Source organism: Mauremys reevesii, linkage group 5, assembly GCF_016161935.1.
Source record: "Mauremys reevesii isolate NIE-2019 linkage group 5, ASM1616193v1, whole genome shotgun sequence".
Classification (NCBI taxonomy): Eukaryota; Metazoa; Chordata; order Testudines; family Geoemydidae; genus Mauremys; species Mauremys reevesii.
This window is the reverse complement of record NC_052627.1, coordinates 91,420,510-91,432,195: the sequence shown is the minus strand read 5'-3', so window position 1 is coordinate 91,432,195 and position 11,686 is coordinate 91,420,510. Positions and strand designations below refer to the sequence as shown.

Below are 11,686 nucleotides of genomic sequence, written 5' to 3'. Positions count from 1 at the left end.
GCCCGGGCCCCACTGGTGCTGGGGGGTGGGGGAGAAATGGTAGGGCTGGCAGGCTCCTGACCTAGCTCTGTGCCTTGCCAGAAGCAGGGACATCCCCCTTGCCCAGCTCCAAGGTGGAGGCATAGCCAGGCACCTCCATGCGCTGACTCTACCCAGTGCGCCGGCTTCGTGGCTCCCATTAGCCGGGAACCGCAGCCAATGGCGTCTGTAGGGGCGATGCCTTCAGGTGGAGGCAGCATGCAGAAGTGCCTAGCCACACCTCTGCCTAGGAACTGAGCGAGGGGCATGTTGCTGCTTCCCAGAGCCTGCTTCCCCCTCCCCCCCCATACCTAAACTCTGTTGAGGGTGAGCAGCAACTGGGGCAGGAGCCAGGTGCACCAGCCACATCAGAGGTCGTGGAAAGTCACGGACTCTGTGACAGAATTGCAGACTTAATCATAATGCATTTCAAAGTTGATTGTACCCATAGAAATAAATAATGGCTCAAAAATGTTTGAGTCCATTTCTAAATAAGTACTATGAAAATTTGTTATCTCTGTATCAGACCTAACCTCTAGTGCCTATTGAAATAATATAGGTTCTTAGATTTTTATTTTAAAAAATCTGTTCATGTTTCTACTCAGAAAAAGGCCTACCATGCAAGAGTCCACAGTTCCAGACTCATAGCCTGCACATAACATCCTGTTGGTGATGGTCTTCATGTCAAAATATGACTGGCATTGTTCTAGGGAAATAATACGAACTTCTCCTTCTTGAAGTTTAAAAGGCACTGAAAAAAAATCTGTATTAAAGTACGCACTGTAATGTTAAGAAATTCTTATAGTCATTGCTAGTTGAGATTGCAACATTCTTTTCTACTATGATAGGCTAAACTTTAAAATAGTAATGATAATAAAATTAGCTTTCAACATGTATTTAAGATAAGAAGAGCTGCTTTCTCCCACCCCCACGAGTACAGACTACCATGGAAGGGGGGTAGTTTCATATACTCTCACAAGTAGGGATTCACATTTCTTAAGCTCACAGGAGAGTGGTATATGTTGGGGGATTGGCCCACCTTCTATTCCAGAGTGGTAAGCATTTTATAGTGTGCCTCCAGCTAAATCAGGCTTAGAGTTGACAGATTGGGAAGGGAGCCTTTAAAAGACATGTTATGGGATTTTTGAGATTGGGGGTTGGGAAGAAGGCATAATTAGGGAACATATACTTGGGGCTCAAAAGCCATGTCTCATAACACTGTCACCCTCATACTTGGTATAATAAACCCCTCAAAGCTGATGGTGTTACTCTGGGGTGTCTCCATGATGGCTTAGTTCATGTCAAACAGGGGTGTGACTCTAACCTGCACACATGGTCTGTGTGCACCCTTCCCCTACACACTAAAAGTTCTCTAGTGCATTTTGACACAGGAGCTGCTGAAAGTACACTAGGAAACATTTAGTGCATAGCAGCATGATCTACACAGCAACTTAGTGTGTGGTGAGCTAAATGCCTGTGTAGATGAGCCCTCAGAGAGCGTATCAGAGAACCAGAGAGCAAACCTATCACACCATTCAGCCTGTTCCAAAGGGACCAATGCAGGCTTGTTCCCTGCTGAAACTCAAAGGTGAAGGGAAACTGTTAAGCCTAGAGTACAAAGTACTAACCCCTATGCAATCAAGATGAACACCATTGTTTTATGGTGCTTAGAAACCTGTAACTTTAAAAGTGATGTCACTGACAACATGACAGCTTTGGCCAGCAAAAAAAACCAAACCAAAACAACGTTTTGCCATTGTCCAACGGTATGAAAGATCATCACTGCATCATTAGGTCTGCTACCTTTAGACGAGGTGTAGGCGGACAGAATGGATTTGGTGTTAGCAAACAGACTACACCAGTCAGTGGCATGTAAGTCTTTGTTCTGGATTGTAGAACATGTTTCAGTTATAAAAGGAATGGTGAATGGTATGAATAGAGTTACCCCATGTTTGACATGCCCACTAGAGCCTCAATACCATTCAACATAATGTTCCTAGTCGCCAAAGTTCAGGGCTGACCTCCTTCCCCTGCTAATGATTACAATAAATAATAATAATAAAAAAAAAGAGAAATATTTCCACATCACTGGTACTTAAGAGCCAGGGCAGCCACATCATTTTCCCTATGCTTTGTGTCGTGGGACCCTGGCCCTTACAATTAACAAAAACCTTTCTGGGTAGAAAAGAGGCACCCGGGGATTAGGTGGGAGGTGGGATAAATGATGCCACAAGGCCACAGCATGCTATGGAGAGTTTTGGTTAAAAAAAAAAAAAAAAAAAATCTTGGGTTAGTCAAGCAACAAGCTAAGATTTGAGCCTGAAGCTTTGCACACAGCTAACAACATTATCGCCCTCTGATCATTTGACACGCTCTCAATATAGCTTCAAATGCAGCTTAATCAAGTAACCAGAACGGAACACTTGCATAAATTGGGGAGTGTCTGTATAGCCAAGATTTTCAGGCTATTTCCTCAGCAGAAGCTCCTGGATGGGCAGTACTCTTAAAAATCACATCATGTATGTAGCTGCTGAAATATGGAGTTAGCAGCCTAACTTTAGGCTACTGACTTTGACAAGCTAAACTCTAGCCACAGGTGTAGCCTTTTGTGAATACATACAGATTATGTATGAGTGGCCTAATAAGGCACAAGTATATAACTAGAGGAAGAGACCGTGGTTTGCAATGGGAGCCAAGTAGTTGATCTGGTTAGTAGAAGATTAGAGTGCTCCAAAGAGTCTGGAAAACATTCATCTTACTTTTGTTGCCCATGTGTCCCCAGCCTGTGATGTAGCAGTAGGTATCTGGCTCAACCAACTGCTCCCTGCTGGGTAAGCAGACTGGCCTTACGTAACTTGTCTCATCGATATCTTCATTTAGTTCTACAATGCTGATATCATAGTCAACTACTGCTCTCTTATAGCGTGGATGCAAGATAATCGTCTTCACCAGTCGGGTCTGCATGAAGATTGATGGATGATCCAGATTGTTTATACCAAACACCACTTTCCAGACTGCAGCATTTTCTCTCCTTTGTAAGAGAGGGGGGAAAAATTAATTTTTTTCCTATAGTTCTTTTATACACAGTTGTATAATTGAGGACTTCTGGATACCTTTCTGCAATGCACTGAACACACAAGTGGTACTATATAACTAACAGAAATATTACTTTAAGAGGTTATACTAAAAATTAAGATCTCACCAAAACCACAAAATAATACTTTCTTTCCTTCAAATTTTCCACCCGAGGAACACAGGGCTAGATTCACCAGGGGACTTCAGGAGAGCGAGCCTGAAGAACGTCAAGTTTTGTGAATTCCACTGTGCCTTAGCTGGATTTGCACATACCCACCAGTAAAAACTTACACCTAAGTCCCCCATGTGAATCTAGGCCTCAGTGCTCAAACATTCATGAATTCACTCTTTCCTCACTCTTGTGAGGTTAGAAAGTTTCATAGTTATGTTATAGATGGATAAAGTGAAATACAGCAAGATTCATATTTGCCCGAGGTCACAGAGGAAGCCTGTGGAAGAACTGAGCCAAGTCTCCTGCCTCCCATCCGTGTATTTTAGCTGTAGCACAATCCTTCTCTTTTTAGTTTGCAAAAGGAAGAACAATAATCTCAGGTTGCAATTAGGTCATGGCAAATTTTAGAAAACAATTCCTGAATAAAAAATACTGAAAAAGGCAAAAGTTACAGAACCATGATTGGGTGGGTGGTCACCAAATCACTAGTATAAAGTTATACCCAAAATAATCACTCACGTTTCCATTTTTAGTGCAAACCACAACAACAGTGCATATGCTGTTTTGAACATGAAGCACCACATCAGAACATAACTTAGATCAAATTGCCATGCCCCATCCCTGAGGTCTCCTATTATTTTTAAGAAGAGGTTGTATATATTTTAACTTTGGCCAAGGCTGGTCCTTCCTGGCTTCTGTAATGTGCCAAGTGTCCTCAATTCCAATTGCCATCAAGATGCTCAGTATCATTAGGGCAGGGCTAGGAAATCTACTAATGTGGTCTTTTGCCTTTGTCTTGCTTTGTCACTAAGCAATTGATTTCTATGTGCTAGTGCAACTCTGAATTTAACTTTGCAGCTCTTACGAGAGAGCTGTCCTTGTATTCAGCCACCGGTTAGTACCAAAAAAATCATCATATCACTTTGCTCTATGTGGAAATTATGAAAGCTTGGTTGTCATGGCAACAGTCCAGCCATAGGTGTTGGGCCCCCAGATGTCAAGTGTCAGCAACCTAAGGTTGAAGATCACATGTCAATTTGATGTTTAGCCATGACTGCCTAAGACTATGTTTCCATGATTGTATTTTTAAAAATTGTAGCCATCGTTACTGACATTTGTGGCTTTTCGCACTTGAGGAAGGGGAGGTAATAGTGTCAAGAGGATTGAACCAACATCAGTGGAGCTGCATCCAAACCGCCATGTTAAAATGTGAGCTGTATCAGAGGCTAAGAATATTAAATTGCATGATGAGAGCTAGTGGGAAGTCACAGGTTCTCTGACTTCCCTGTGGCTTTTAAAAAAAAAAAAAAAAAGGAAGCATTCAGTATTTATATAGCTGACTGAACATGGTTTTCTAAAGCTTGGCTGCCTTTATAGAGACTACGGCAGAAAGAAGCTGTGAAAATGCAAAAGTACAGCTCTTTCTCGGCATTGTGGTTTTCTAATTGCATAATAAATTATTAAAATAATGTAGCATGCCCTTAGTGACATTTCAGACTCTTTTTTTGTCCCCATTACCAGACCATGGCTTTCTGTATGATGACAAACCACAAGGCATATTATGTCTTACTGTGTCTTGTGGGAACAAAGCAAGGAAGGATTTTGGAAATGCAGAGCCATGGGCAATGAAATGTCAAAACATGAATATATTCTCCAACAGAAAAGAAACCTCTTGGTTATTTTAAATTGATTTTAGGCGTTTTCATGGGCTTTATTGCAAAATAGACTCAACAAAACCCTAGGGTACACAATGAGGAAATACTAGCAATGGCAAGAACATGGACTAGATGCTTTGTGAAATCTCATCACTATTGTCTGAGTCTCTGAAAGCACATCTGCTGTAATGCTCTCTGCGAGTGGCTGTAACACTTGTATACATAGTTACTGCATGCTGGCTGACTGTCTTTGCCAAAATGCCTCTAACTAATAAGTCTCACTTTAAAATTCCTCTTTAATTGCTTTTTTTTTTGATTGGTACAATTTAAAATAATTTCCCACAGACCATCTTAATCCACAATACAACATCATAATGTCAAACAGATAAGGAAACAGACTGGGCCCTCCAATTTATGAAAGTATACTCTTAAAACGATTTAACAACATAAGACCTCACATTTATAGTTTTGTGCCTTTACAGGGTCAGAAGAGTGAGCATAACCCATTTCTCGTTATTTCACAGTGACAGATTCAAACAAGATATCGGTGTAGAAATTTACAAACCTTTTCATCCCAGCAATTTCAAAGGCATCTGGGATCTATTCTGGGACACAGAGTATCCTTTTAAAGGAAACATTCTACGTATTCATTGATGCAATATAGATCTATCCAGGGACAAATGAACCACTTCAAAAAGTCTAAGTTCTATAGAAAGAAAACTTCCCCAAGCAGCTTCTCTCCTCACTCATCATTAAGGGGTAATACCTCTCAATTGTCAAGTTCTAAATAGTGCAATGTTGTTGCTGAGGGCTCTGGGACTAAGCCCCGCCCTTCAACTCAGCTTACCAGAGAAGTTCTTCCAAAACTATAGAAAGAGTCCAGCAACTGATAAACAGCATTAAGAGGAAATTCTGTTGACTAGTGTTTAAGTCTCCCTTTAAAGGAAAAAATGAAATCAATTTATTGTAAGTTAGAAGTTACATTCTGGTCTTCCAGAGTGGGTTGTATGAGAAGAGAAGCTACTAACAGAAAAAAATGTATCAGGTAAGAAATTTCTCATTATGCTGCATAGCTTCTTTCCTCATTCATCTGCAATGGGAACTAGTGAGCAGGGAATCACAGAAATGGGAGAAGTGGAAAAAGGAGTATAAAGTGGAATTTTAATTACTGTTACAGCAGAATAATAGGCAGAAATAGAACTTCCCTCTGTATAAAAGCACAGCTTTGTAATTTGTTTAGGAACCAGTCCAGCAGCAAGTTTCTAATAAAGGATGTCGCTATAGAGGAATGGAAACCTACTATGTAAATGAGATGCTCTCTTTCCACAGTGCCACTAGGACCCATGTAAAGGGCAGCCTTGATGCCCTCCATGCATGGTTTCCCAGATGGCTAGCACAACAACTGGCCCAGGATTTTAACATCTTGCCCGTAGCAACTATGAAGCCCTCAGACCCTAGCATTTAGAGTAAATGAGATGAACAGGATATGCCTGGTGTGTGTATCCCTGAGATGTCTTTAGATCTCAAGACTGCACATGTGTGCTGCGTCCTTTCAAAAAAAGTGTGGAAGCTTGGAACAAAACAAGAAAGGCCAGCCACAGGTTTGTCTAGTCTGGCCAGGCTGATCAATCTTGACACCTAATGATACTTAGTTGTGGAGTTAGATATATCTGTATAAAGAATGCCACTAGCACTGATACCAACTTTTCATGGTGCTTGGTTGCAGGATTTTGACCAGCCATCCAGTAGAAACTCTAATGAAGCTAAGATCACCAGAACTTTGGAATTATTAATTGCATTAATTAGAGGCCAAGGTGGCATTGTTTTGGAACTGTACAGAGGGATCTTACTGTGTCCCTTCATTACCAGAACTGAAACTTCACCACATCAATGATTGAAAATTTCTGGTTAAGTTCTGCCTATATACCAAAATGTATCAATGAGGCGACAGAGAATTCCTGCTGAACTACACTTCTCTTCTGATGTGCAGGCTGCTAACTAGATGGTTCAGGTCAGGATGAAGGAGGTGTCCCTACTTCAAGAGATCTGTTCTTTTCCACAGATGCAGTGAAAGTTCCTTGACTGTCTATTCAGTCCAAACCAGTGGAGGGCTAGGATGACAACTTCAGCTCTTGCATCTTCTTTTCTGTACCCTTTATGTGAACTGTCTTTAAAAGCAGCAAATTCTTCTGACTAGGACATTATTTCAAATGCATCATAGAAATTTTGAACTCTGGCTACTTACTGGATTTGGAAGGGATACAAACATTCACATTTAAGATCATAAACCAACTTCTAACTACACAGGAGGAAAGTTCCTGTGGGGGCAAGTTGTTCTATAACTGCCCACTATGGGCTTGCTTGCATTTTCCTCTTCCAGCTGGTACTGATCACTAACAGAGAAAATACTGGCTGCTATGGTCTGACCCAATATGAGCATTCCTATATGGGTTTGTTCAGCCACTCTGCTGCTAGCCTGCTAGAGCTGTCAAAGTGAACTAAAAGGATATGTACTCTGAGATTTTTCAAAATTATGTAGCACAAGGTGTGAGCTTCAGAGAGCTGGATGCTTTCCTTTTGCTAAGTAAGGGACCATTAATCCTAAATCATCATCTCTTCCAAATATGTATCCCACCTTGCAACACCTGCTTCTGTAGCAAGTATACAAGGGTCTACAAGTGAAAACTGAGTAAGCTGTCAGCAGGGTGTTTATACTTGCCCATAAAAGGGCATTCAGCCATGATCCAAGAATGACACCTAATTTTACATTGCATCAGATATATTAGTCTACAACCTCAGACGGAATCTCTGGAGGCACATTGTTGATACTGAGGCATAAACCAGTAAACGTAATCAGTGGAGACAGTTAACTATAGTTGGCTGCTGGTAGGAAACAACTTTTGCAATGATGTCTTCGCCTTTTTTGACTCTTCTTTTTTGACAGTTTTTTGTGTTGGGCTCAAAAAGCATCTTCTTGATTTTGAACTGGTGCATTTGAATCCTTTCTAGCAGTTGGCAAGTTATGAGTGGGTCTGTTTCTCTAAACAGGAAATAGATTGTGAAACTGTCCCTAAATATGTATAGATGGGTAACTACTAAAAGCCATTGAAGACTTTGGGTGCAGAGGGTGGATCAGACGGCAGAGTCTTGTACATGAACTGTGAGCGGTCATACACCAATGCTCATTTTGTCTTTGTCATGCTGAGGTTTATTGGCTTGTGAAGAAAAAAAAAATCTAGGTCCTCCTTGGGAGCTTCTGTTCCAGATTATTTTCTCTGCTAGTAGAAATAGTCCCTTCCTGAGTACCCTGTTGGTGGTGACCAACAGATTGCTGTGGTGGATTTCATAGAGATGGTTGAGGCCGCTCAGCATTCTCAGATATTAATTTCTCCAAAGTTTTCCATGACCTCTCACATATAAATTTGGCTGCCCAAGGTATCTGTTTAGGGTGAGTGATTGCTACTCATGGTGTAGCCGTGGAATTAGGAGCCAATGCTCATCTCAGATCACATCAAGAGCCAGGAAATATTGCAAAGAAATAATATTTTACACACTGCTGCCAGCATTGACTAGAACGTGAACCTGAGACCTCTGACATTCAAAGCAAAAAATCACGCCCCTAGATAGTAGCAAGCAAGAGGCTCATCAAGTTGGTTTTCCTTATTAAGGATAGGATCTAAATCACTCTTATAGTCTATAAGGGATCTTTTGGAAGGAAGCCCCCTTCTTATGCTTTGACTGTCTTTCACTGGTGGAGCTACTGCTGCACCAACTGTGGCTTCCCAAAGTTTATGGAATTTTCATCCATTTTTATATAACATTGTAGTTTAACATTTAGTTTTAACCAGAAATCCCTGTTCAGATCTTATGATGTTCTTAAAGCAGGCACATACTGGAAACTCTGTATCTAATTTTGCTTAAAGGGGAATGTTTTATTATTATTAATGAATTCTTTGTGAGCCACTGGCTTCTTGCCCTGTGAGAGTCATGAGTTTTTTGGGTTTTGTTAGTTTTTTGTGGTGTGCGTATGCAACTTCCTTTGGTTGTTGGGAGGAGGGAGGTAGCATGCTATTCATCCTGGCCTAGGGACCACTTGATTGAGATGGGTACTGGAACAAATATCCTGACTGGTATTCTTTCGAAGGCTAGATGGTGGGGTATTTCCACAATCTACTGCCCACACTGGCTATCACCCTGAAGCACTGGTAAGTACTTCAGGAGCAACCTAGTGTCACTCTCAGGCTTTACTCACTAGATTGGGAATTATTTTGAACATGGGAACATGCTGTAATCCCATGATGGTTGAGCTGCATCAGAAATGGAGTCCTCCTGTGCCCCGTTCTGTCACATACTGCCTGAGGTACTCCTTATACTTTAGGATGGAGCCAGTCTATAGGGAAGGGGGAAGGGCAGAGAGAGACCCCCTTCCTACCTTTCATACTGTGAGCCCTTTTCCCTGGTAGAGTGAGGGTCTGCAGGCTGACAACCTGATAAGCACAAATTCTCATTACACTGCAGCCTGAGACAAGGCTTCTCTGCATGCCCAGACATGGCATAGGATGGGGGAGGGGCAGTTAACCTGATACAGCAAGATGTGAGAAAGTCCTGTAGAGGACAAAAGCCCCAACAAACCCTCCCTCCAGGTGAGATGGCAAAGGAGAAACGGTTCAAACCCTGATTTGTACACCATTTGCTCATTAACAATATGAACTGTTGCCTTACAAAAGGGACACTTGCTTTTGTCTTTTTTTAAAATCTGGTCTCGCTAAGATGTGAGGGGTTCGCCTCTGTATGAATGATCATGCTCCAGCTGAGCCTTCCCATGACGGAGTCATGGATTTGGATGGCAGATGAAGACCGCTGCACCTGTCTGGCTCAAAGCTCCACAGCCTGGCCTGCGAGTTGGCAACCTGTGCCAGCAGGCCATAGCTCTCCCTCTGAAGCCCCATGCTCTGGCAATGCAAGGGTCAGTGGCAGCAGGCCATAGCTCACCCTTTGAGTTTCCTGAAAAGCTGCCTACAGCACCCTTTGGATGTGGCTCAATGCTTTCAGGACTTCTCTGCTGCTGTGGTGGGAGGGAGAGAGAGCTGGTCAAAAGGTGCTGCACCAGAGGGACGAGAGGGATGGGGCCTCAATGTTCCAGTGATTCCTCACTTCAGGAAAGGGTAAGGAGAGCTAGAAGGTGAGATGAAGTTGCTACTGCACAAAAATGAATACAAATTATAAAACAAAGTGGAGTCAGGAGAAACTGAGCCACCAGTTTGTTGTTCTGCCAGAAGCAGAATTTCTGGTGGCCTGAGTTGAAGGGTGCCACTTTGTTCAGTGCTGTTGCTGGAGGCTCCAGGATTGTCTCCAAACTCCACAGGTGGTAGGTATCTCCCATTAGGGCTGAATGATCTGAGAAGCTGTGCAGCAGAAATGTACTTAGACTACCGGTATATGAAGGGAAAAGCAGGTTAACTGATGAAACACATTTTAATTATCTTTAGAAACCTAATTAACAGGACTTGGTACAAAACAGGAAGTAACATCATAAACTTCCACCCAAAATTCTGTTTAATCAAAATGATACCATGATTAGCATTAAACTGTCACCCATGTCTGGTGTCTGAGGTGCATCAATGGTTCCTGTGCTTCAAACAGAAAATCCTTGTGGTATCAAATCTCAGATACTAGAAATTGCCACTTCATGGTAAGTGCTGGCTTTTTAATAATGACAGCCCTAGTGGAGATAGCGTAGTATTTCTCTATAGTTAGAAAAGGCAATAACTCCATCATCTCAGATACCACTGTGGCAAAGTGTTGATTTTATTTTTTCTGGTTAAACAGTTATCACTGTCCCTGTATTCTTGTGTTATTTTTATTCTGGCTCTCAGTGAGAAGATTTATTAATCTATATCATAGAATCTCAGGGTTGGAAGGGACCTCAGGAGGTCATCTAGTCCAACCCCCTGCTCAAAGCAGGACCAAACCCAACTAAATCATCCCAGCCAGGGCTTTGTCAAGCCTGACCTTAAAAACCTCTAAGGAAGGAGATTCCACTACCTCCCTAGGTAACCCATTCCAGTTCTTCACCACCCTACTAGTGAAAAAGTTTTTCCTAATTTCCAACCTAAACCTCACCCTCTGCAACTTGAGACCATTACTCCTTGTTCTGTCATCTTCTACCACTGAGAACAGTCTAGATCCATCCTCTTTGGAACCCCCTTTCAGGTAGTTGAAAGCAGCTATCAAATCCCCCCTCATTCTTCTCTTCTGCAGACTAAACAATCCCAGTTCCCTCAGCCTCTCCTCATAAGTCATGTGCTCCAGCCCCCTAATCATTTTTGCTGCCCTCCGCTGGACTCTCTCCAATTTATCCACATCCTTCTTGTAATGTGGGGCCCAAAACTGGACACAGTACTCCAAATGAGGCCTCACCAGTGCTGAATAGAGGGGAATGATCACATCCCTCGATCTGCTGGAAATGCCCCTACGTATACAACCCAAAATGCCATTAGCCTTCTTGGCAACAAGGGCACACTGTTGACTCATATTCAGCTTTTCGTCCACCATAACCCCTTTTCTGGGTCCTTTTCTGCAGAACTGCTGCCCAGCCATTCGGTCCCTAGTCTGTAGCAGTGCATGCGATTCTTCCGTCCTAAGTGCAGGACTCTGCACTTGTCCTTGTTGAACTTCATCATATTTCTTTTGGCCCAATCCTCTAATTTGTCTAGGTCCCTCTGTATCCTATCCCTACCCTCCAGTGTATCAACCACTCCTCCCC

General features: G+C 42.3%; 1 protein-coding gene across 7 annotated transcripts in view; it reads right to left on the bottom strand.

Moving 5' to 3' along the window:
- Positions 1-11,686, bottom strand: part of CORIN (corin, serine peptidase) — a 289,837-nt gene that overhangs the window by 5,480 nt on the left and 272,671 nt on the right. For 5 of the 7 annotated variants that reach the window (XM_039541668.1, XM_039541670.1, XM_039541672.1 and 2 more), the window contains exons 20-21: positions 2,778-3,049; positions 636-781 (exon numbers count right to left, since the gene is read on the bottom strand). In XM_039541668.1, coding sequence (XP_039397602.1) covers positions 636-781; positions 2,778-3,049 — 418 coding nt within the window. The remainder of the gene's footprint in view (positions 1-635; positions 782-2,777; positions 3,050-11,686) is intronic. The other 2 variants (XM_039541669.1, XM_039541671.1) reach the window with 1 other exon arrangement.